General features: G+C 48.0%; 1 protein-coding gene across 15 annotated transcripts in view; it reads left to right on the top strand.

Annotated features, from left to right (window-relative positions):
* The window catches only part of Camta1 (calmodulin binding transcription activator 1), an 852,116-nt gene that overhangs the window by 802,421 nt on the left and 23,207 nt on the right, over positions 1-26,488 (top strand). For 8 of the 15 annotated variants that reach the window (XM_037203211.1, XM_028883106.2, XM_037203212.1 and 5 more), the window contains 5 exons: positions 19,825-19,976; positions 23,894-24,090; positions 24,464-24,542; positions 25,180-25,495; positions 25,870-26,393. In XM_037203211.1, coding sequence (XP_037059106.1) covers positions 19,825-19,976; positions 23,894-24,090; positions 24,464-24,542; positions 25,180-25,495; positions 25,870-26,393 — 1,268 coding nt within the window. Of the gene's footprint in view, positions 1-1,187; positions 1,292-1,392; positions 1,482-19,824; positions 19,977-23,893; positions 24,091-24,463; positions 24,543-25,179; positions 25,496-25,869; positions 26,394-26,488 lie in introns of those variants that run through there. The other 7 variants (XM_028883112.2, XM_037203217.1, XM_028883109.2 and 4 more) reach the window with 4 other exon arrangements.

The raw sequence follows: 26,488 nt of genomic DNA, 5'->3' as shown, positions 1-26,488 counted from the left end.
ATCCTCAAGAGACTGTCAGCCACCTACTTGCTTTTTGTGCATTAGAAGTGTGACACAGGCTGTCCTTCACTTGGATTCTAGCCATAGATTCACCGTTGGTTGATTGAACTTGGGAGCTAGGCAAAAGTGTGTCATTTTCATAGTGTGATTGGGTAGGGTCAAGAGGCTCCTACCTTCATCTGTAGAGATTTTTAACCCAGATGGCAGGAAAGCTATAATGTCGTTTTTATAGTCAACAGACAATATAAAGGAAAAACAAACAAAAGATGGCCCTTCAGATGCATGTGGAGTCATACTTTCTATATGCAAGGTCTTGGATGGTTGAGTGGTTTCGTGAATAATGACAAGATAAAAATGTCTGAGAGAATTAAGGGCCCATGGCGTTCCCCTGGGATGTCTAAGAAGGCTGTGTGGAGACAAAGAGCCTTCGGAGTTGTGTTTAGCTTTACAGCAGGAGGCAAGAGAATATATTTTGGCAAAATATCCAAGTGGGTGATCACAACGCTACAGTCGGTGGGGGGGGACTATATCTGAGTAGGTGGCGGGCGGCCCCTTGACTCTAAGCTAAGGAGTTCGAGCTCTGAGCACAGAAATGGGAAGAGCCTTGAACTCCCAGAGGGTGCAAAGTCATAGTCACAGCCCTTCGGTCCTCGGGTCCCACCTAGGCCAGCGCAGAGCCCCCTCCCCCAGCTCGCTGCACTGCAGACACCGGGGCTGTAGGGCCCCTGGGAGCGGGCTCCCGGGCCCACCCGACGGCACTGCGCGGCTAGAAGCTGCGGGGACCGTGCAGCCGCGGCGGCCCGTCCAGCTGGGAGACGCCCTGCTTGCGAGGTGCATCCAGTCGGGAGGCGGAGGGAGCCGCCGTGATGGGCAGGGCGGCGGCTCGGGCCCCACGCAGCCCCACGCGCGCGCGACGCCCTCCAGGCCCGGCCCGACGCCGTCCAGCGCGACGCCGCCAGGCTGGGCGCAGTTCCGGCGCAGTCCGCGCGCCGAGCCGCTCCGCGCCCCACACCTGCTTCTGCCCGGCTCCGGGTGACGTAGCGCACTTCGATTGGCCCTCGTGGCGCTGGAGGCGGAGCCGAGTCCGGTGAGCTCACCGCCGCGCCCCTCCATTGGCCGTGGCAGCGCACTCAGGCTGTGGCGGGGAGACCGCGGGACCCAGAGCCCAGCGCGTCGTTCCAGCGGCGGCGAGTGGAGTGGAGCGACTCGGGCGGGGCCGGGCGGGGCGGAGAGCCGGGGACGGGCGGCTGGGCGCCGGGCGGACCAAGGGTGACTGTGCTCCCTCGTCCCAGTGAGTGTGCGCGTGGCGGAGGGGCGAGGGTGGAGGCTGGTGCGCGGGCGGGCGGGCGTGGGGGCAGCACGCGTGCTCGCGGGGGCGCGAGCGAGAGTGAGGAAGAAGAGCGTCGGCTGAGCAAGGTGCAGCACGCGTGATTCTAGAGCGCGTGGGGAGCGAGGACATTCGGGTCTTTACAGGCGCGGCAGTGAGTGCGCGCGTGTTTACGTCGCGAGCGAAGCCTGAAGTGTGCACGGGGACCTGGTGTTGTGGGGGCGTGTTTCTGGAGCGAATGGGGGAAGTGCGGTCGCCTGAGCAAGTACGTTTGAGGACTGCGTGTGAGACGCGCGTGCTTTGGGAGCGAGTGGGGAAGCGTGTGTGGATGGCGGAGTGAGCCTCGGGAGCCGGGCCGTGTGTCTGGAGCGGTCATGGGTGCGAGGCCCGTGTTTACAGGAGGGCGTGTGTTTGGGGGAGCGTGCGCAGAGCAGGTGTGAGACACGCGGGCTCGTGGGAGAGGGAGTGTGTTTACGTGAGCTGGGGAGCGCGCGGGGCCGGGCGTTGGCGCGCGTTTCTGGAGCGCGCGTGTTTATGTGCGGCGCGGCGGGGGCGCGCGGGCGGGGGGCGCGCTCCTGCTCCGCTGCTGCGCTCAGCTCCCCGTCTCTCCGCGGGCCCGCGTCCCTCGCTCGCCCGGTTCCCCCGCGCGCGAAGGCCGCTTTGTTTTCCATGCGTCCAAGGAAAGTTGAGAGGGAAGGTGTGGAAGAACTTACTGCGAGCTTGGCTTACCTGCAGCCCAGAAGCAGGGTGTTTCGGGGGGGTGGGGGGGCGTTCTTCTTCACAGCCACCCCCGGGTGCCCCTCTTGCTCTTTTGATTTCTCCGTGATTTGCACAGCGTTAGAGGTGGCCCTTACCATTGTCGGAACCCATAGGCTACGGTTGAACAATCAGAACACATTTCCGAGTCTTGTCATTGTCTTCTTGTCTCACCTTCCTACTTGGTCCAGCAATGCTTGATCTGATTTCTTTTGGCGAACCCGAGGTAGCTAAAGAGGAAAGTGGACCCAGTAAACAACTAAGAAGGTTCTCGTATCTCCAGAGTAACGCTTACCTTGGCTGGATTGGCTGTTTCTCCTCTCAGGGAGCCAAACTCAGTTTATAACTGTGCTCCCAACCAGTTTTGTGGTAAAATGGACAAACAGTGACTGCACAGTCTCCCTCCAGAATCTGTGCACAGAAACTATTGCTTAGAAATCCAGTAAACAAAAACATGAAGCAGCACATAGTGCTTTTCCTGATGTGTGTTTATAGCTAAATCATTTGTTATTTGAAAACCAGAATCACTAGGTAACAAATTAGCTTGTGGGACTTTTTTCTTGGTATTGGATTTAGGGAGTGATAATCTTTAATGTTCTAGAAAATAGTGTTTAGTTACAGGGTCCATTTAGCTTGGTAGTGAGAAAAGGCAATGGAGCGTCATGAATTGTTTGGGAACCTCCGTGTGTCTCCTGAATTCCATCTGGACAATCCAAGTGGACATGGGTCATGTAGGGAAAGAGTTTCCAGCGTTGCATGTTTTAAGGGTTTTGAATCACAGGCATGGCGTTTCCGGCTTTCCTTCAGCTTTCTACTCAGGGCCGAGCTGTCCCTGCTGCAGTGTAATGTGCTTGGACTGTTACAGAATTCGTGGATAACAGGTGGACTGAGAATTCTTTATTTCACACGAGCAAATCAAGCTGAAGAATCAGTTGACAGAGAAAGTATCCGCAGCAGAAGGCGTGAAGCTCTTACTGACAGCTAGGATTCCAGGCTGAGCTCTGGAGTGGCTGTCCCCTGGCAGTGTGGGACATGTAAATTGGGGGATCTAGAGTTTCCTTTGGGAATCCGTCATAATGACTCTGGGTGTGTCACTCTTTCTCATCATCTTCGAAGTTACAGTACTGTGTGTGTGGCCTGCCTTTAAAAAAAAAATCTAAAGAAATTGAATACATTCGTACAAAGCACAACTCTCTGTGTTGTCCAGTAAAAATAAGTGGAGACCATTTTGTTAAGCTTAGCACAGTCCTGCATGGTTTTCTGGAAGTCTTTCATTTTTTCCCAACCAAGTACACCTGCCTTCCTCTGCTCCCCACTGTTCACTTTATGCTCTTGTGTCTTCTCATATTTAAAGGGCTTTGCTCTCTAAAGTTTAAAGCAATTTAATGTTTGTGTCCCATCAATATTTTCAAAAGAAGGAAGCTCTCAGCCTGGTGCCAGGTCTTCGTTATTAAACATCAGCGGAGCATCCCGTCACGGTGCCTGAGCCTGATATTTGGGAACTCATTTCAGTTACGCGTTCCTTTGCCAAAAAGCCTCTGGCAGCCATGTGTGATGTGGTTTATTTGTGTGTAGCTCACCTTCCAACCAGGGGTGGAGTGGGGGTGCTTAAGGGAGGCTGCTGAGATATAGATTACACATGAATCAAGATAAAAATAGATGAAATAAAAGAGGATTAGACAAAGGGAAGGGAAGGTACAGGAGAGGGCAACAGGAAACCTATTGAAATTAGTAAACAACACCATGAAATTTCACACACTTCCTGAGGTTGGCCCTAACCTTCACTTTAGGCTGTCCGACAATTGTAGATCAAAGCCACGTGTGGGTGATTTTATCTTACTTACCCTTTTTAAATAGCTATTTCATGAGAGGTCAGACAACCATCAAGTAATTTTAAATGATGGTGGGAGAAATCCAGATGATACATAGTGTTACATTGATGATCACATGTTAATATCAGCCACATTTGACGTTTAGGAAGTGCTTATTAGCCTGCTGAGTAACACATCTGAGTGTGGTCTTGGTGCTCAGACCTGCAGAGATCTGTGTGAATAGGTTTACCCTCTTCCTGAGCAAAGCCCAGAAGCCAGATGACTCTTCGCTGTTCTCTGACGTGCTTACATCTGGGTTACCATATAGTAGGCAGACAAGCATATGTTTTTGTCATCTGGAAAGTCATTTCCTACTATCCAAGCAGTGTGGCAAGTAACTCCTTAAAACAGTGACATCATAGCTTATCAAAAAAAAAAAAAAAAAAAACCCTAAAAAACAAAAAAACCTGCAGGGCCGAAGGAACCAATTGTGTGATCTTTCCTGATGTTTCATTTTAGGAAAGTTCTCTTTATGGACTAACCAAAATTTTAGAACTATCGTGGTACCTTTTATTTGTTGAATTTTGCATTATTATCCATGTGGAGAGATGGGCCTATACCTTCTGAAGCACCTGCTGGATACAATGTTTCAAGTAAATTGTTAACTGATAAGTACTAAGTTCCAGAAAGTAAACATAGAAAGAGCAGATATTTATAGCAGTTAAACCACTGATAAACTTACATTTTGTAATGTGGGAAGCAACAGTATATAAATAAGACTTTCCATTATTTAAATTAATACAGGCTAACTTCCAGGATCAACCATGTCCTCTGTTCATTTTTTCCACCTGTCTCCTATTAACCATTAGTACCATCTGGGTCTTTGCATTGGCTCCTGAATAGGGATCCAGTTTTGCAGTCAGACCCATAGGCTTCCACACATCAACACTCCATGTTAAAATCTGTCTGCTGTTCTCCAAGCTTGACTAGGGACTCACCTCATTGATGCAGCCCTTACCATCATCTGGATTGGTTGAGTGGCTGTTAAGGGTGTGTGTGGGGTGGCATGTGAGCTATCCCTTCCTTCCACGACTGTACCTGGCATGATACAATCTAGGAGTTAGAACTTGATACATATTAATAAAGACATCATTCAGCCTCATGCTCCTCGCTAAGCAGTGCCAGAATCTAAGTGAGAATACTCTTTAATACCAACCTGCTCCTATTCGTGCACTGGGTTTGGTCTTGTCTCTTGGCTGTCTAGACGCAAATGTCACATGATCTCCCATTGAGGTCGGTTCAAGGTCTCTGGTAGGTGTGAGTTCCTTCTTACATGGTCTTGAAGTGGCCCTGAAAACGCTGGACACTGTACCCGTATAAGGTAGTGTGGGTCACATGTGGATCATCTTCCTGGGTTTCTTAGGGTTGGCAAGGGAGCTTGCGGTTGAGTATTGTATATAGGTGACGGCTGTTTCATGTCATATCAACAATAAGATGGGTATTAGGGCAGTGTCTCCACTTTACCACTAGCTAAACTAATAGGGACATTGTCTTATGTCCCTGAATCACAGTCCCTAATCTGTCTCTCCCCCAAAGCTGAAAGTGGTTCAGAAAGTTGAGGTAGTGGGTCAGCACCGCCAGTTTTTAAAATCAAAGTGTGTTGCACATAATAAGTGTGGATTTGGGAGTCTTTTGTTCAGGGGTGTGTGTGCCTATGTCGGTGTCTGTGTCTGCCTGCTTGTCTGCTCAGCAGGTTCTGTTGCTGTAGGCCACAGTCAGAAAAAGTCAAAAGCCATGGAATCAGTCATTCCTAGACTGTCTTTCAATTCTGGTATTACTGTGATTCTGCTCTGTGGGATGTGTCTTTCTGCTGCCGCATCCGGCAGCAACCCAAGGCTCGAAGAGTTAAGATTCTTAGAGACATAAATTCTACAACAGATGGTCCCCAGCTAGGCCGGAGCAGTCTGCCATCTTTCTGATTTCTGTGGGTAATGAGCATTATGTTGGGCTCCACATAAGCATGACAGCTTGTTTCTGCCATAATTTACCCAGTTTTCTAGAGAAAAATCTAGCAACATTAGGGTAATACCAATATATAGTTAGTGATAAAGAATATTTTTACTTAAACATGAAAAATAGAATTTTTTTTGTATTTTGCAAAATGATCAACATTTTTATAGAGTGACCTCAAACCTTTCCTTTTTAAATTAAAACAAAAGTAAACTTTATGTGTATAAATGTTTTGCCTGCATGCATATATGTGGACCCTGTGCTTGCCTGGTGCCCAAGCTTTCCTAAAGCTAGAAGATCCCTAGGACTGGAATTCTAACCGGTTATGAGGTTCCACGTAGGTGCTGGGAATTGAATCTGGGTCCTCTGGAAGAACAGCCAGTGCTCTTAATTGATTAGCCATTACTTCAGCCCTTCCTTTAAAGGTTAAAAGAAGGAGCAGTGTAGGTGAGTCTGTTGTTGTGTATGAGTGTGTGCACGTGCTACGACACAGGTGGAGAGGCCAAGGACAACACGGGGGAGTCGGTTCTCTCCTCCCGTCTTCCTGTGCTTTCTAGGGATTGAAATCATCACCAGATTTGCAGGGACAACACCTTTACCCACTGAGCCATCCTACCTACCCCATCACACACCTTTCTTTTAGCTGCCAATGACAAAGATCGCCCTTGAATCAGATTGGTGTAAAGGGAGTCCATTGACTCATATTAAGTCCAGATTTGGCATTTTCCTCAGGTACTGTGGGTCTGGTTACTCAGTTGATGTCGTAAGGAATCTGCCTTCCTCTCTTGGCCCTTTATTCTCAGGCAGGTGTTCTTGAAGTGGCCTGCTCAAAGCTTCAGCCTTACACCTGACAGTTCAGCAAACTTGTCTGCTAAGGCAGCTCTTCCTTCCCAGAAGTTCCTGAAAATGTCTCTCATTGGCCCAAATGAGCCACTTTTTGGATTCTGGCCCAGCTGGAGTCAAGTGTCTAGCCTCTTAAATGAGGAGGGGGTAGCACCCACATTGGCGAGACTGGACTGTCTACTCACCCCTGGAGTCAAGATTTGGTGCCAGCACCACCTTGAGTCTAGGGCAAGAATAGTTCTTAGTCTGGGCCGCTGTGACATCTTGTCCTCAGCAGGCAGTGTAGACACAGCAGTCATTTCCACAGTTCTGGAGACTGAAGTCCCAGATAAGGGGGCCCACCTCCGTGGTTGTTTTCTCCGTGGTCGCCAGCCTTATAGAAGAACAAGATGGTTCTCTGGGATCCCTTTAAAGGGCAGCAGTCTGTTTATAAGAACTCCACCATGGGCTGGAGATATGGCTCAGAGGTTAAGAGCACCTACTGCTCTTCCAGAGGTGCTGAGTTCACTTCCCAGCACCCACATGGTGGCTCACAACCATCTGTAATGAGATCTGGCGCCCTCTTCTGTGTACTTAATAAATAAATAAATCTTTAAAAAATATTTTTTTAAAAAAAGAAGAACTCCACCGTGAGCCAGCTACTCACCAGAGGCCCTGTCTCCTAATACCACGCTATTTGAATGTGTGACTTTGGGGAAGGAAGGGTCACAGACATTGTGTGCCCCACAGAACTGTGGTCCGAGGAAGGGAGGCCAGGTGGGCACACTGTGTGGGAACTGAAACTTTTCGATCACAACACTAGATCATCACTCTGAAACTACAGAGACTCAGCATCCTGTGTTCTTACTCTTGTCCCGTTTTTTAAATGAGGAGACACTAGAACCCAGTGCTACTCAGTGACTCCTCAGTAGTTGCTGACAAATGGTCCTTAGGACCATTTTCAGAAAATACGATTCAGTTTCTTAACATTACACACTTGTGGTTTGGACTTCCCAACGAAGATTGTATTTAAGTATCCTGTTGTCTTTGCTTGTGAAAGAAGCCATTGATTCTACTCTAGCCAGAATCAATGCCCTTGGCTTTAGAATGTGTGAAAGGTGTTTTAGTTACTAATATAAAACAATAGGAAGAACTCATAACTCTAGAAATGTACAAGCTGTGATAAAACAGCATGTCCAAGGTATCCTAGAGAGGAAGGAGTTCATTTGGGCTTAGGGTTTCAGGGGGATAAAGTCCATAATGGCAGCGGGTGGGGCGGGGGGGGGGGCGGGGGAGTGTCAGCCCTGCAGAAAGCCGAGTGCTCAGGTCTCCACATGCCAGCATGGAGCAGAGACTGAACTAAAAGTGACCCCCCATTCCTGTGCTTCCTCCAGCGAGGCCGTGCCAGCTAAAGCCCCCAGAGGGCCGCCAACTGGGAAACAAGTAGTTAAGAGCCTGTTACTATGGGGGACATTAAAAAAAAAAAAAAGCTTATAAGCCTGTCAGTAATACTCCCTACTTTCCACAGTGCTAGACCCCTGGGCTGGCTTGAGAACATAACCCTTTCAGTGTGCATTTTCAGGGAAAAATGTGCTATAAAGCACTGAGCTGTATAATTTACATAATATATCAACATGTAACATACACTTACTGTGTCCCCCAAACCAGGGAATAGTGAGTGAGCCTCACATACATAAAATAATAATGCTTGAGCAAAAATTTACATAGAAAATAATTTTAGTAAAAGGGGACATTTTTGGTGAGGATTCTTAACTCATACAGAACTCAGATGCTCTGAAAATGAAGTGCCTAGTATTCTTAATACCGTGTTTTTACTATGTTATTTGTATTTATGTGCGGATGTACGTGCCATGGGGTAGACATGGAGCCAGAGGACATCCTGTGGAGTCGGTTCTCTCCTTCCGTCATGTGGGTCATGGGGATTGAACTCAGGCTGTCAGCCTTGGTGACAAGCCCTTGACTCACAGGACCACCTCCCTGGCCAGTGCCCTCAACAGCTTAAAGTAAGGCCAAGGAGTCATTTAGATTTCTGGATGACATAAGTATAATGTTACTCTTGTGTTACAGTTGCAGTCTTGTTTTGTTTTTTTAATGCAGATGGAGCAAAGGGCTTGAGACAGGTATTTCTGACCGATGTTAAGAGTCAAACCCATGAGAGAGAAAAGAGGATGGGGGTTTGAGGAGGTCCTTGTGTGTCTGGAGGGGAACTGTAGTGACTGAGGGAGTCTCCTGAGATATGGAAGATGGGGTATAGGGGAGAGATACGGAGCCCAGCTATCCCCCCTCAGCATTTGAGAATCACTTCCTGTTGTCGATAACAACACCCAGACTGGATAAAGTATTTTTAAAAAGGAGATGCACTTTGACCTGTGGTTTTGGCCTAAATCAAGGGCAGTGTATTGGTGATGGCCACCTCACATGGCAGAATATACCATGGGTGTCCAGCCTGTGGGCCACATGCAGTCCAGGATAGCTATGAAGGCAGCATAAACCTACTTAAAACGTTACATGTTTTGCAGTTTTTTTTTTGTTGTTGTTTGTTTGGGTTTTTTGTTTGTTTTGTTTTTTTGGTTGGTTGATTGTGCAGTCCTGGTTAATTTGTCATTGGCCTAAGCCATTTCTTCAGACAGTTGAGAAGTCAGATCACATTGGACTTTTTTGTGGACTTATTGAAACCCAGCACTGTTTTTATTTCAAGGAAGCTGGATCTCGCTCTGTAGACCAGGCTGGCCTCAAACTCTCAGAGATCTGCCTGGCTCTGCCTCTTGAGTGCTGGGATTAAAGGCGTGTGCCACCACCGCCCAGCTCCAGAGTATTCTTATTAGGACCTATGGAAAAAGTTTCTTTTAGATTTCATGCCTGCGTGCTTCTGTGTTTTGTGTTTATCTGTGTGTAGGTTTGTGCATGTGAGTGCACTGCCTACAGAGGCCAGAAGAGGGATCCCAGGGAGCTAGAGTCGCAAGCATTTGTGAGCTGCCCAGTGTGGATGCTGGGAGCCTAACTTGTGTCCTGAATGAGCAGTAGCTCTGTTAACTGCTGAGCTGTCCCTCCAGCCCTCCTTCTAGAAATGAAGAAAAGCCGTGCATCCAGGCAAGCGGCAGGCCGTGCGATCCTGAAATCGGCGGCTTCTTTTTTATCTGCTTTGCTAAGTGAGTGAAATCAAGGACTCCCTTTTAACTCCTTTGGAGTGTTTGTGCTATTTTCTGTATAGCTGCTTGAGCTGAGCATTTTTCTTTTCCAATTCTTGACTTGGCCTCATCTCATTTGCCATTAGTCATATGTATTTTCATCAGCCACCTCAAACAGATGTAGCATCCAGGATTGCTACCAGCTAAGCAAGGGTAAGGAACAGACTGAATTGACTCTGGGGAAATCGACTGGGGCAGAGAGGGAAAGCCAGGGAAGTGAGTGGGGAGGAGGAGCCGTGTGTCAGGGGCTGGCTTCCATGGCTGCCGGAGTTGGTTATTGGCCTTTTGTTCCATAGTTGGACTGTCCCCCACACCTTTAGAACCCTGCTCTGAGTGGAATGGTTCAGGAAGTCCACTTTAGGGCTTTTATGAAGATAACAGGGCACGACTGCCCCGCACTTGATTGAAGTCAAGTTTTGTATCGCTAGTGAAAAACACCAGCTGGTTTCTCTCTTCTAGTCAGGCCTCAGTGGAGCGCTTGTGCAGACCTGGCCTGGAGGCGAGCGCTGGGGACATGAAGTGCTCAGTTTCCTCCCACACTTGCCCCATGGAATGGGCACTGCTCAGACGTGGACTGTCCTGGTTTGGATGCAGTAGATGCAGCCCAGGACCAAACAGTTCTCTTAAGGAAAGATTCTGAGGGCTAAGCACTTCCTAAAACTACTTGTTCCCTTCACAGATAAAATGTTTCAAGAACTCTGTTGAATTTAACAAAATGCTTATTCTTTTATCAGAAAGATTATAAAATATCATCTTTAAATAATTTTATGTATTGAGACTTACCTGCAGTATGTCCACTATTTTAAGTTTTATGGCTGTTTTTTTTTTAAACATATGTGTTTCCGTTGATTAAGATAAATATCTAAGAGGGAGTTTGTCTATATTTATCTTAGAGTTTATAGCATTGTGAAAAATGTGGTTATTAAATGTTCAAGTTGTGAAGTAGAAGTATGCCATTCTTTTAAAAAATAAAATGTTAGGCTGGGCGTGGTGGTGTACACTACGCTCTTGTGAGGCAAAGGTAGGGGATCTCTGTGAGTTCAAAGCCTGCCTGGTCTACAGAGGAGCTTCAGGCCAGCCTCAGCTACATAATGAGACCCTGTCTCAAAAATAAACAAATAAAATGCTTTTGAATCATCTTGGACTTAAACATCCTCACAAGTTAGCAAGTCAACAGAGTGTGTCTGTGCAGGTGATGTCCCCCAATCAGCCGAGAGCCAAGCCTTGCCAACTGCGGGCCTCTGACAACACATGGTAGAGTGAGTCGGGAACCAGAAGGGGAATTCTTCCATCGAGTGTGTAGAATGGGTGGTTTAGCAGATACTGGAAATCAGCAGGAACTTGGGACTAAGACTTCCTGCTGGGTGGACATCCTAACTGGAAGCCAAGTGTCCCTGTGGATGGACATAAAAAAAGCATGGATGACATGTAACTGGAAGCGAGCGTCCTGTGGATGGACATCATAACTAGAAGCAAGGTCCTGTGGATGGACATCTAACTGGAAGCCGAGCTCCCTGTGGATGGAATCTAATGGGCTGAGCGTGTGGATGGACATCATAACTAGAAGCCAAGCGTCCCTGTGGATGGACATCCTAACTGGAAGCCAAGCATCCCTGTGGATGGACATCGTAACTGGAAGCTGAGCGTCCCTGTGGATGGACATCGTAACTGGAAGCCAAGCGTCCCTGTGGATGGACATCCTAACTGGAAGCTGCCAGGTTTATCTGCCTGCTCTTCCCAGAGGCACGAAACCATCCTTTCTTTGCCACTGAGTCTTCACTCTGCTTCCTATGGCCTGCTTCCCAATCTTGCGGAGCACTGCTTTTAAGGTGGAAGTGGCCTCAGTGGAAGTTATTACATGCTTTCATCTCAGTGAGGTGTTTTGTTTGTTTCGGAGGCCTGGTCTTTGGTATTTCTTTGCTAGGATAGATAAAAGATGCCCTCCCAAATGAAGGATGGGAAGTGGCCAGGGCATGTGTGGTGGCACATGCCTGTAACTCTCCAGCATTTGCAGGTGGAGGAAGGAGTTGACAGTCAGTCTTAGCTACGTAGTGAGTTTGAGTTACATGTCACCCTGTCTCATTCAAAGCAAAACCAAAGTAAACAAAGCAAGAACTTGCCTTTAGTGACTTCTTAGGAAAACAAATCATAGAAATGACAATAGCTTGTTATTGAAGTTTACATCTTACCTTTCAGATGGATGAAATCATTTATTTGCCAGATATCTCTCAGTGCATATTTCTTTCTTTCTTTCTTTTCTTTTATTTATTTATTTATTTATTTTGAGACAGAGTCTTTCTACATAGCCCTGACCATCGTAGAACTCAGCATGTAGACCAGACTGGCCTTGAACTCACAGAGATCCACCTGATTCTGCCTCCTGAGTGCTGGGATTAAAGGTGTGCCCCACCACACTCAGCTTGGTGCAGATTTCTGTTACGTGCCCTGTATGCTGCAAGGCTGTGGCGGAGCTGGACATAACTGGCAGCTTTTTGGGGACTCCCAAAGAATTTTAAATGGCTTTTGATGACACTTATAACCATGGAACAACCAACCTGCCTCCACTTGATTGCCATGTCCACTCCTGACAGTTCTGCCTGCTTCGTGCTTTGTCCTTCTCAATCCTTAGGCGTTAGGGGGTTTGCTCTGTGTTCCCTTCCTGCAAACCGGTTAGCTTTCCTGTGTCTTCTGTCTGTCCCCCGAGTCAAAGGCTAGCACTCTGTCTTACGAAACCTCCTCAGGCTTCAGTGTAATCTGCTTCCCCCATGTCTGTCTGATGTCTCCTTTCCTGTTTATCGTGTTTCTTTTTTACTCGCATACATTAATTGTCCAGAATGGTGGGTTTCGTTGTGTATTGTATTTCAGTGCTCCGGGACTGTTGGGGCTGGTCTTTTGGAAAGTTAGTGTATGTGAAGGGGCTCTATGAGAGTGGGCACTGACCCTCTGGTCCTCGGTCGGAGTCCTGCTCTCTTTGGCTCTTCCTGGCTGCTGTTTTGCTGCCTTGAGTCCCAGGTGAATTGTGCTTTATTGACATCAAGGTCAGCTCCTGCAGTAAGTTGGGCTCTCTCCTGCCTAATGCTCCTGCAGTGACGGCTGAGCTCTCGGGCATCCCTCAGAACCCTGGGGTCCCTGACGAGTAAGCTTGCTGTTCTTCACACCTCGGGCTCTCAGTGGACAACTGCGAGTAGGAGAGGACTGAAGTTGGCCTTGCTCTCACTGCTGTTGACCAGTTGTTTTTGTTCAGCAGTCTCCCAGAAGAGTTTTGGGCATTCCTGAGACTCTCACTCAGAATTGTGTGGAACAAAGACGAGGAGGAGAAATTGGAGTCCCAAACCACTGCAAATGGAGGAAGCACCCTGACCTCCCGTTCTAGCGTTCTGGTCTGCAGAGTTGGAGGGCTTTTAAAAAGTGGAGTATGGCAGTTTTTTCCTAAGGCTAAATTTAGCAGTTGCTTTGGAAAATCGGAGTGGTACAGCGTGTGCCTTATCTCGGACTGGCCCTTACCCTGCCCTCTGCACTCAGACGTCTTCCACAGCTTGCCAGGGAGGAGCTGCTTAATGGACTCCAGTGGCCCCATTTATTCTGGGAAGGAATGAAGTGATTTCACTTTCCCCATCTTTCCAAGCTTCCTGAAACATTCAGGAGACTTCCTAAGCAGCAATTACAGTTCTTTACAGAAATAGTTCGAGCCATGCCTCCTCCTGCTTTGTCAGCTCCTGGTGCCACTGCAGCCAAGGGCTGTAAATGGAACGAGAGACGGCTTCTCATTCCCTGTCCAAATAGCAACAGGAGGCACATGTGCACTTGAGACACAAATAACGCGTTTTAAAATAGCAGATGGTATTTGATGATTGCTCCTTCATTCATTTACCTGCCAAGGCAAACTTTCTCCTACTCTGCAACAAGACTTGAAGTGGCTCGTGATGCGCCTCTGCATGTACTGTGCCTTAGCTGAGTTGCAGGCATTCCGTGCCCGAGCATGCTTCTGAGGTTGCGCTGGAAAATACTTCTTTTGTTTCACATCATTAAAATTCCATGTTTACATGGCAGCTTAACCTGATGGACCTGTTTAACACTTTGGTGACTGATTACAGGCTCTGCTTTCGTGAAGGTACGCTCTGTGGCTGGTCATTTGCACAGCCCATTTCCCAAGTGAAAAGGGGGCATGTAGCAGTTAGGGGTCAGTGATATTTTTAGTGTGCAGTGCCAACGGCTGCAGAAAAGTGACATTGCTCTGCTGGGAAATTCCAGCTAGTGTCTGAGGACGTCAGATGGTCACAATTGCTGCCAGGCTTCATGGCCAGCACTGTGTAGTGACATCATTTCTTTACCTGAGCTGAAAAAAAAGGGGGGGGGGTAAACACAGCTTTTTAAATCATCCATCCTCCAATTCAGCTCCATTGCACTTCAGCCATTTCAACCAAACCCTCCCCACCGAAGCAAACAAAAAGAGCTGCTGATAGGCGCATACATCCACTGTGGCAGTGAAATTTGCCGAGTCCTTGGCTAGTCGGTAAGTGACCTTATCAATAGCTTGGCTCCCAGGTGCTTAAATTAGAAAACAATACTCTTTGCCATGAACGCTTACCCACTCTGGTGCCAGATCCCCGCTTCCCAAAAGCCCGTGCAAGTCTTGTCAGTAGTGAGATGACATGGGAAGACAAGTGCACATGTGTTTGCTGAGTTCTCTAGGATGGGACAACACAGGGAAGGGTGGCTGGGTACAGTGGAAACAACACTCGGGACTCCAGCCTATGTTCAGGTCTCTGCCCTGATGCTTAAAGACAGCATGACCTTGGGTAAGGAAGCTGTTTTCTGAGCCTCTGCTTTCTCCCCTGTGAGTCAAGAGTGGATCCTCTAGTCGTTGGCAAAATGGAGCTCACACGGGTACCTAGCTTCTGCAAGTGCTCCACGTAGCCGTTCAGTAGCTGCTGTTAATGCACTGCCCGGAGTGATGCTTGGGCTTATGAAGAATCAGGTTCACAGGTGGACATGGGAAAAGGGCGATGCTAACTACAGGCCAGAGGCTTGGAAAGTTCCTGGTGTGCGCAGAGAAAACAAAACATAAAAGTGACCTGGAACAGTTGCTAAAGAGCATGCCATAGAGTTCAGGTCTATGTTATAGGTCCAATGGAGAAGGATTTAATTTAAAAATATTTTTGGATTTATTTTGTGTGTAGGAGTGTTCTGCCTGCATGTATGTAACACATCACTTGCATGCAGTACTTGTGGTGACCAGAAGAGGATGCCGTATCCTCTGGAACTAGAGTTACTGATGGTTATGAGCCATCGCATTGGTGCAGAGAACCAAATGTAGGTCCTCTGCCAGAGCAACAGATGCTCTCAACTGCTGAGCCATTTCTCATCCCCTTAATTTAAAAAAAACATTTAGTTTAGGTGTGTGGGTGTTCTATCTACATGTATGCCTGTGCATCATTTGTGTGCCTGGTACCCAGTGAGGCCAGAAGCATTGTGAACCACCATGGGGTTGCTGGAAATTGAAACCCAGGTCCTCTGGAAGAACAGCTAGTGCTCTTTAACGGCTGAGCCATCTCTCCAGTCCCCTACCCCAGTATTTTAAATTAGTTGATCTCATGTCAGAAACCATCCAGTACAGTCATGAAAATTACTGAGCTTTGAAACTTAAAATGGACTGTACAAAATCAGGAGCAAGCAGGAGATGCAGCAGACTCAGAGGATTTTGTTTGTTTGTTTGTTTTGTTTTTGTTTTTTGTTTTCCCCACAGACAGCACCTCACTCATAGTAGATGCCCTGGGTGGCTCCTGTCTTCCAGCAGCAGATTCCATGTTTTCTGAACATAGAACATGCTGTAGGTGTCTGGTTTCTTGAAATTTTTTCTTTAGGCCTCTGGTATGGCTTGGGAGCTCACACAGGGGTACCTAGCTTCTGCAGGTGCTCCATGTAGCCTGATGATGGCTACAGTACCTTCCTCCCCTGAAGTCATGCAGGTAAATAGGCCAGTGTAGAGACGAACACCCAGGGGTACATTCCACCTTGAATTGAAACTGGTAAGAAACAACGGGATGTAGTTAGTGCTTGGCTGGGTGCAGAGAGCAGTGTGGGGGTGGGGGTGGGATGGGGGACAGGATCCTATGCTTTCAAGTACTGACAGATCTGAGTTGGCTCTGCACTTTGGGGAAAGTGTGGGTCCCAATTCTCGTCAACAGAGCTGAGGCTGATGGGGCCAGGCAGGGTTTACCCAAGGCTGTGTTGGGGAGGAATCTGCTTCTGTCAGAGTCATCCAAGCACTGGGTGGAAGAGAGAGGGGTGTTCTTTCACAGTGGAAGCATGCCAGGACCTGAGCCAGGCTCCTTGAAATGTGGTCCCGACTAGCATCCTCGGCATCCCCTGAGAACTTGTTAGAAATGCAACCGCTGGGCCTCACCCAGACCTGTGGGGTCAGAAACTCTAGGAATAGAGCCGAGAGTCTCTTCAGCCCGCCTAAAACGAGAACCTCTGGTGTTAAGAGTCCATATTCTATTGAGATAGTAAAATTTAGTGCCTCTTTGGTCCCCATGGTGTATTGGTTTCAGGACATCACAAAGATCCAAGAATGCTCAGGTCTCTTACATGAAGTGTTTGCTTAGCGCCTATGCTCATCTTCCCATGTATTTTATCATCTCATGGTTAGTTACCATATCTAATAAGGTAAACGTCGTGTCAGTAATTGTGCCGTATTAGGGAATGACAACAAGAAACCCGTCCATGTTCAGAGTGAGTGGTCTGGTGGGTTGGGGTGTAGTGGCTCATAAACACAAGGCAAGCGTCCTGTCACTCTGTACAGCCCGAGCATTTTGATGTTTGTCTGTGTTTCTCTAACGGTCTCACTATGTAGGCCTGGCAGGCTTGGAACTTGCTGTGTAGACCAGGCTAACCTCAAACTCACAAAGATCTGCATGACTCAGCCTCCTGAGAGTTCTAGGATTAAAGGCATGCACTACCATGCTGAGCACTACCATGCTGAGCCCTTAGGCATTTTAAAATTTTGAAACAATGTGCTGATAAGTTACCTAGACTGGCTTTGAACTCTTGATCCTCTTGCTTATCCTCTTAGGTAGCTGTGGTAATAGGCCAGCTACCAGGCCTGGGCTTTGTGTTTTTTTATATGTGTGTTTCAGCAAGTGCTTCAGCATGGAAGCCAGAGGTTGACATTGGGTATCATCTTCACTCACTCTCCACCTTTATTTCTCATTCAAACTAGGATCCTGATGGAGTCAGCTGGTCCAGATTGCCCCAGAGATCCCGTCTCTGCCTCCTAAGGGTTACAGACAGGTTCTCATATCTGCTCCAACCTTACACGGTTACTGGAACTCTCAAGTTCACATCACATGCTTGCATGGCAAGTGTTTTATGGATGGAGCCATCCGTCTCCCCAGGCCCCTCCACCTGTGTTAAAGAATATTCCCATCTTTCAAATGAGCCCATGGATGCAGAGGACGCAGCTACAGAGGCGGCTCTGTTCGAGACTGGCTGATGTATAAAGAAGAGGTGTTTATTTGCCTCACGGCTCAGGCTGGGTATCTGTGTGCAGTGCTCCTTGGAGAAGGTTATTAACATGGGTGCACTCAGTGCATAGTATCAGGGCAGCCCTGTTCCTAGAGATCAAATGCAGTGTGGTAGCTGCAGTTTGTGTCCGGAGGGTCTGGCATGTCGGGGCCTGGTAGGAGGGATGAGCAGGTGACCATCCTTAGCACAGCACACTCCAGCTCTGCCCCACAGGGAACTGGTGGCTGTCTCCGGGTGCGTGTGACCAGGTCTGGGGCAGTCAGTGCCTCTGACTTTGTCTCCTGAGGGGTGTTCCTCTTGGCTGCCGGGTTCACAGTGCCTGGGGAAAAGTGAGGGAGATGAAGGAGCAGCCGGAGCTGTGGAGGGTTAGAATGCAGCCGCCACATCATTTCAGTGGGGTGAGCTAGCCTAGTGCAGGTCCAGAGGTGAATGGAGGTCACGCTGAGCACTGCACTGCGGGAGGAAGCAGGAGCTTCTGCAGTGTCCCGAGAAGGATGGTGACCCAAGGGTGGAGTGCTGGCTTCAGCTGGCTTCTCATGGTTCCTGGGAAGAGGACTGGGATCTGCTCAAGGCCCCTCTGGTCATTCTGTCCCCTGCCTTCATCCTGAGGTTTCCATGATAACACTTGGGTGAAATCCTCCAAGATGGCCATATCCACCCGTGTGTGTGAAATTGGAGCAGAGATGGAGGGTCTGACTGAGTGGACACTGCTTGTTTCTGTTAATATTTCTGGAGGCAACAGCAAGACTTGTAAACAGGTTTTGGTTTAGTAAAGTAAAATGAATTGATGGCAAGTCAGTATTTATGATTTCCAGGGAAGTTATCTGTTTTTCAGGCACTTCAAACTTGTGCTTCTGTCTTTCTGTAATGTTTCCTCCCTGTGTGTCCCTGTCTGTAAAGTGAAGCAACAGTGTCTGCCTGAGTGTTGGTGATGAGCCAGGGTTGGAGTGGTGCTGTCCTAGGTCTGTTGCCTCTCTGCCTTTCATTTCTTCTTGTATGTAAACTGCCCCACTCACTAGTCTGGGAGTCACTGGTGGGGTAGCAGGGAACACCAGCAGACCTACCCTTTCCAAGCTTGCCCTTTTTCTATCACTCAGATGCTGTGTTCTGAACAGAACTGTGCCTTTCACACTTTGGGGAGAAGTGTGCCCTAACTGTCTTCAGCCAGGTCCTGAAGACCATAGTTCATCTTAAAGCTGATGGCAAGCACACTCATTTAGGACATAGTATGTTCTGATCATGAACATGTAGGAACTAGTGTGATTCCCACAGGAACTCTCTTCCCACTGAAGAGCTGAGACTTGGAGGTGTGGTTGATGTGTCCTAGCTGTGCAGGTAGGGACAGCACAGTGGGGTTCCCAGCAGCCCAGCTTACTCTCTTCTCCGTCATCTACCCCTTCCACCGCTCCTTGAATGTCTTGCCTCAGAGCCTTTGTGTTTACTCCCTTATGCACACTCACCCCTTCATTCTTGGCTGGCGTATCTGGTTTTCCTCTTCACACTGGCCAGACTTATGGGTTGCCTTTCCTAACCAGTCTCAGTTCTGTGCCCACCCACTGTTCTGGTCATATTCACTAGCTATATTCACTCGTTTTGTTTTTCACATTCTGATTGGGCTCCGGCAGAAAGAGACCCTTTTTGACCCACCCCACCCCCCCGCTGCCCAACTGCTAAGCCCCTGGCACCATATTTAAGAAAATCTGTGGCATTAACATAGACACTGATGACTTTAAAATGATTTGGGCTCTTCTTATTCCTGTGACGTATCCCAGCGCTTCCTGCGTGTGTGCTTGCGTGCACACAGGTGGAGGTGCAGACATCCTGTCTGGTCCTCACTCGGCAGTATGGAATCAGTGCTTTCTGAATCACAGTCCCGGCTCTCACAGTGATGACCTGTTCCTTTCCCTAGGTAGGAGTGAAACATACCTGTCTGATGAAGACTGTTAAACTTGTGAACACTTACCTTATACATACCCAACCTGTCTCCTTTCTCACTAGCTTATATTTTACCACACCCACTTCCTGTGTCTGCCCTGGGTGGACAGGGGGTGTCTGTCAGATCTCCTTGGGTTTCAGTGGGGAATTCCACAAAGAAATAGAGAAGCAAGAACCCAAAAGCAAGATTTTTGACACAAAAGGGATTTTTCTGGTCCTTCCTCTGGGGACTGTGGGCTGCTGTAAACATTACATTCTGGTGTGCAGAGAGGCCTGTGTGTGGTGCTGGGGAAACTGGCCTGCTGTAGTCCCTCATTTGGCAGAGTCACTGACAGCCTTTTGGACTCCAGACTCACAGGCTGGCATAGGCCGCAGATCAAGTGTTTTCCGTCTCGAATGCAGCCTCACTCCTCCTGCTCTGCCCTAGATAACCAGTTCAGGATGTCCATCCTGGAGCGGCTGGAGCAGATGGAGAGGAGGATGGCCGAGATGACCGGCTCCCAGCAGCACAAGCAGGCGAGCAGCGGAGGCGGCAGCGGAGGCGGCAGCGGAAGTGGTGCCGGAGGAGGCCAGGCCCAGGTAGGCCCTGCCATTGGCAGTCTCTGTCTGCTTGGTGTTTGATTCATGCACGAGGCACCTGGTCCCAGTGGCCTCCCTGCTGCCACTGATGTCATTCAGAGATTGGAATAGAGTGTCCAAGGACCTGCTTCATGCAGGTACCTGCGTTCAGTGTGTGCATGTTTTCGAAAGGCACCTCGGTGCAGGGCTCTTTTTCACCACCTCAGTTTTTAGCCTTCTTGGTCTTGATCTTACTGTGTTCCCCAGCAATTAGAAGGAGCAGCCAGGGGTGATGCACATTGGCTGGAACTCCGAATTAAACTAGTCTTTCTACTTCATATTTTGTGTCTTACCCTAGCTTAGGAAATACAGAGCATAATTTAATTCAGTAATTCTTAAGCCTTTTCTAGCCCCCAGAAGGTGAACTCAGAAAATGGTTCATGGAACAGTGTTCAAAGAGAACAGCATCACATTAGACCATGTTATCATTTTTCACGCACTCATTTCCTTTCCTTTTTTAAAAATTTTATTTTCTTTACTTTTATTAGTGTATGTGTACATGACATTCTTGTGCGGGTCAAGGACAACTTTGGGGACTCAGTTTTCTCCTCACACTGTTCCAGGGATTGAACTCGGGCTGTCAGGCCTGATGGCAAGCACCTCTGTCTGCTGAGCCCCACAATACGCCACACGAAGGATTTATCACGTGGCCAAGTACAGGGAGGTGACCAAGTATTGCTTTCAAACTGTTGTTCCTGGTGCCTCTGTGCACATTCCATGTAAGAGCTTTATCTTGAGGAAGTCTGAGAATAAACCATTTAAGGCTCCCTGAGATTGCGAGTGAGGACTGGATATTTCTTGCCTGCACTGAGTCCTTTCCTGAAAGCCTCAGAGACCCCCTTCTTGCTCTTCAATGTGAAGGATGCTTTTCCTTTGCAGAAGTTTCTTTCTCTCTCCTCCATGCCTCTCTTTTTGTTTTCGAGATATCCCTGGCTGGCCTGGAACTCACTATGTAGACCATGGATGGGAGCCTTGAATTCATAGAAATTGGCCTCCTCGGTCTCTTAAATGCCGGGGTTAGAGCTGTGCATCATCACCATGCCCAGCAGAATTTCCTCTTGCTTGTTTGTTTGGAAACCTTGTAAATATGAAGCACTAGCAATGTTTTAATTTTTTTATTGTATGTGCATGGGTGTTTTGCCTCTGTGTATGTATGTGCACCATGTGCATACAGCGCCTGAAGAGACCACATGAGGGCATCGGATGCCCTGGAGCTGGACTTAGAGACGGTTGTGAGTCATCACGTGGGTGCTGGGAATTGAACCCTGGTCCTCTGCAAGAGCAGCCAGTGCTCCTAACTGCTGAGCCGTCTCTCCAGCCCCAGTGTTTTTAATATTAATAATAGATGAAAGCAAAACATAGTATCTGTGCCCACACTAATCTCAGATTTTCTTCTAATTTCTCCTGTTTTCAGAAATTGGTGGTAGAGACCACATGTGGTAAATTATTATTAAGGCCAGCCTAGAACTCAAGGGATCTTCCTGCCTTTGCCTCCCAAGTCCTGAGGTTAAAGGCCTGCACCACTACAAAGATAGCTTTCATTTTCACCTGACTGCTAAATTTTGTAAACCAAGTAATCCTTGTTTAGTTGATCTGAGGATAAAATAAGAAGTTCTCATAAAATCTTTTTCACACACTAACACTGTGTAAAGGGGACAGTATATCACATTCAGTTCAGCCATGTGGCACCTGTCCCTCTTTGATCTGATCCAGTGTCAAGTACAGCTACTGTGGAATATGCTGGTTGATTTGTCTCTCCAGTAAATGATGGTAGCCACTACATAATGACAGACCAGGGCTGTTTGTGTTTAATGGAAACATTCTTTGACTGTTCACTGTTTGATGATTTCCATGTCTCCATAAAGTTGTCTGTTGGTGTATCTAGAACTGCCTTGCTGTCAAGGTCAGTCTGCTGCCTCCTGGGGATGGCCCAGCCATTTTCTCTGGGGTGTTTTGACATTGCATCCATCGGCTGCCTTTTTTTTAATTTTTGGAAACAAGTCTTCCATATTTAAAAATAAAGAACAATGAAGAACAATGTTATTTTTGTACTAATTGGATTTTATGGAACTTATTGCCACACACACAAAAAATGCTTTTCCAGTAACACCGGAGATGGGAATTAGGCTACAAGTGCCACTTGCCTGAGAGTGTTAGACATGAGTGCTGTCTGAGACTCGGCTGTGGTGGTTACCCGCTCTGACTGTATCCCTCTTCCGTGTGGCCGACGCTGGTGAACTGATCTTCTGTGGACCCTTAGGATTAGTAACCCTGTGTCTCATATCTCTCATGCTCTCCCAGGTATCCCTTTTCACTTTATAAAGACTTAAAAAAAATAAGGGCTGGAGAGATGGCTCAGTGTGAAGAGCACTGGCTGCTCTTGCCGAGGACCCGGGTTTGAATCTCGGCATCCACATGGCGGCTCGCAAGCTGTAACTCCAGTTCTTCTGGCCTCTGTGGACACCTGGCACACACATGGTACATGCAGGCAAAACACTCAAACACATAAAATTTCTTTTTAAAAAGTAAAGTGGGGGAAAGAAGGTTTTAGATAGTTTTAAGCACTCTTTTTTTTTTTTTTTTTTTAAAAAAAGAAAGAACACCTTGAAGAGTCAGCTGTCAGCACAGCCCAGAGGAAAATGAGAGTTTATTGCCTGGAGTGTTCGCTCCCCCTGGGAGGCTAGGGGTTCTTAATAGTGCTGACTCCCCGAGACACCCGTGTGTCCCAGTCACTATGACTGTTAGAGTGATGGGGAGTCCATGGCACCTCAGCTTCTCAGAGTGCTGCTCCCTTGTTGTCTGTCCTTCTTTTAAAAAATGATAATTTTTACTTTTGTATCTCAGTTTAAACAAAATTATTTAAAAAATGTAACATTTCGGTAAAACAGAACATACATATATATCAAAATTCATTATTACCCATATGAAGTTACACTTTTTTAGATCATAATATAATTACATTATTTCCCCCTCCCCTTCCCCCCTCCACACCCTGCCCCATATGCTCCTACTTATTCTCTTTCAAATTCATGGCCTCTTTCTTCATTAATTGTTGTTACATACATAAGTGTACGTGTATATACATACATAAATACATATATACATATTCCTAGATACAACCTGCTCAATTGATATCATGATAACTTGTGTCCAGGGCTGACCATTTAACCAGTCAGTGTGTTTTCCTGGGGAAGACTGTTTCTCTGAGCATTCCTTAGTTGCCTGAAGTTCTTTGGGTAGGATTGAGGCCTTTGGCATGTCTGTCATATTTCTTTAAAAAAAAAAAATTACTAGGGGCTGGTAAGATGCCTCAGCAGGTTAAGACCTCACACTGCTCTTAAAGTAGGACCCAGTTTCAGTTCCCAGCACCCTTGTCCAGCAGCTCATCACTGCCTGCAACTCCTGCTCCAGGGACCTGACACCCTCTTCTCAGGCACACACCTGCACTCAGCTTGCATAATCATAGTGTGTGTGTGTGTGTGTGTGTGTGTGTGTGTGTGTGTGTGTGTGTACACACACACGCACAATTCTTCTGGCCTCTGGACACCTAGCACATACATGGTACATGCAGGCAAAATACTCAAACACATAAAATTTCTTTTTAAAAAGTAAAGGAAAAAAATTGGTTTTGGATAGCTTGTATATATACACACTTAAAAATAACAAGGTGTGTGTGTGCGCACACCAAAGGGCAACTCACCATGTGGGTTCCAGGACCAAACCACTCCCAGCCATCTCACCAGCCCCTCTCAACTTCTTAACATTTCTTTGTTTCCACTGTTAACACGTTTTCTCCTGACTGCTGATTGTCATCTTTGTCTCTGGTGTGGTGGAGGGCCTGTGGCCTTCGTTGTAACATGTGCTTTCTCCTGACACAGTGTGCTTCTGGCACCGGGGCCCTAGGGGGCTGCTTCGAGAGTCGTGTGGTTGTTGTCTGTGAGAAGATGATGAGCCGAGCCTGCTGGACCAAGTCCAAGCACCTGATCCATTCCAAGACTTTCCGTGGAATGACCCTGCTACACCTGGCTGCTGCCCAGGGCTATGCCACCCTGATCCAGACCCTCATCAAATGGCGGTAAGGCCAGGTGCAGAGGACTTGGCCGTCTTCACTTCTCAGTTTCCTGAGCTTTCCCACTGGGGCAAAGGAATCCAGTCATTCAGTGCATGTCACAGCTCATGAGCCAGGGCTTTTTCCCAGGACAGTTCCCAAGAGATCAGTGTGGTCTTGTGCCCTAGACTACCGAGTGAGATATGAGATGTTAGACTTTCTGTTTCCTTTGGGCGTCTGTCAAATGGAGTCCAAACTACCCTTGAAGTCCAGAATCCTATTTCTTCACACTTGGAAAGCTAAGTTCCCAGTTTGATTTCATTTTTGCCGGTTTTGGGTTATCCTGGGGCTTCCTTCTCTCATGGGTTAACATGTGGTAACCTCTGTGCTGTCCCCACAGCACCAAGCACGCAGACAGCATTGATTTGGAACTGGAGGTTGACCCCCTGAATGTGGACCACTTCTCCTGCACTCCTCTGGTAAGGAAGAGGCTCGCTAGCCAGGCAGTGGCGCACGCCTTTAATCCCAGCATTTGAGAGGCAGAGGCAGGGGGATCTCTGAGTTTGATGCCAGTCTGGGCTACAGAGTGAGTTCCAGGAAGCCAAGGCTATTCAGAAACCCTATCTTGGGGGCGGGGGGAGGTTGGCGGGGAGGCTTGTTTAGTCCCTTAACCATCTCTAGACTGGCACAGGGGCTCCGGCCCCCAGTGGGGTCTGAGAGTGTCACGAAAAAGATGAGATGCAAAACAGAGTTATGATGGTGGTGCAGGCCTCTGACATCAGCCTTTGGGGAGGAAGCAGGAGGCTCAGAAGTTCAAGGTCAGCCTTGGCTACACAGTGAATTAAGGCCAGCCTGGGCTCTATGAGACCCTTTCTGGGAAAGAAAAATACAAAGATAAATTCCAAAGTGAATTTATAAACTCGGGCTGTCAGAGATGCACACTGTTGCTTCTCACTGGAATCGGGCATTTGTTAGAGATGATTGTAATGGCATTGATTATCCAGTGGCTCCACTGAGATTGCCGGCAAAGACTAGTGTATCTTCTGCCAGCAACAGCAAAGTGAAGTCTGTTTGCAGCCTCTGTTGAGTTCCTGGGTCTGTCTTCCTGGCTTTCAGATGTGGGCCTGTGCCCTAGGGCACTTGGAAGCAGCAGTGGTACTGTACAAATGGGACCGCCGTGCCATCTCCATCCCAGACTCTCTGGGAAGGCTGCCTTTGGGAATTGCCAGGTCGAGGGGCCATGTGAAATTAGCAGAATGTCTGGAGCACCTGCAAAGAGACGAGCAGGCCCAGCTGGGACAGACCCCCAGGATCCACTGTGCCCCAAGCGAAGAGCCAAGCACAGACAGCTGGATGGCCCAATGGCACAGGGAGGCCATGAGCTCTCCAGAAATACCCAAAGGAGTCACTGTCATTGCAAGCACCAATCCAGGTACAAATTCACAAGGGTTTCATCTTGGAACTTGCTGGCTTCCCCATTGGCTTTCTGCAGCTTCCCTTAGAAGAGTCCATAGGATAGCCACAAACGTTTAAGGGTTGGTGGCAAGGGGGCGGGTTACGTAATGTTTCTGATTTTCCTTTAACAATCGTTAGTGCCCCTCCCAGTATGGAAAGTCTGTTTGTCCAGGAAACACACCCCTTTGGAGGATGGTTTAGTACAGTCAGCACTGCTGGGGAGTATTGACAGCTCAGGAACGTCCTGCGCTCCAGCTTCGCACTTCTTATCTCTCAGGCATAAAGTGTTGGTTCTTTAGGGTTCCTGCTTTCGTCGCCTGTCCTGACTGTCCTTTCTACTGTACTTTTCAGATCTGAGAAGACCTCGGTCTGAACCCTCTAATTACTACAGCAGTGAGAGCCACAAAGATTATCCGGCTCCCAAAAAGCATAAATTGAACCCTGAGTCCTTCCAGGCAAGGCAGGAGAAACTGCTTTGCACTGCACTGAGTCTGGAGCAGCCAAATATCAGGAAGCAGAGCCCTAGTTCTAAGCAGTCTTCCCCCGAAACAATCAGCCCCAGTGAAGGCGTGAGGGACTACGGCCGGGAGGCCTCCCCTCCCCCTCCAGAGTCTGCAGCATTCCAAGCCTCTGCACCTCAGCCTGTAGTAAAGTGGAGTTCCAAAGATCTTTACATTGGTGTGTCTACAGTACAGGTGACTGGAAATCCGAAGGGGACCAGTGTAGTAAAGGACGCGGCGCCTTCACAGGTGCGTCCGAGGGAACCAATGAGTGTCCTGATGATGGCTAACCGCGAGGTGGTGAACACAGAGATGGGGGCCTACCGGGATAGTACAGAGAGCGAGGAGTGCCCCCAGCCCATGGATCATATTCAGGTAAGGCCGGTCAGGTAAGCCTGCAGAAGCTGGAACCTCACTGTGACTGTGAACTGTGTTATGGTTCACTTCTGAAAGCCATGCAATTTCTACAC

This window comes from Peromyscus leucopus, chromosome 2, assembly GCF_004664715.2.
Source record: "Peromyscus leucopus breed LL Stock chromosome 2, UCI_PerLeu_2.1, whole genome shotgun sequence".
Lineage (NCBI taxonomy): Eukaryota > Metazoa > Chordata > Mammalia > Rodentia > Cricetidae > Peromyscus > Peromyscus leucopus.
This window is presented reverse-complemented; position numbering and strand designations above follow the sequence as displayed.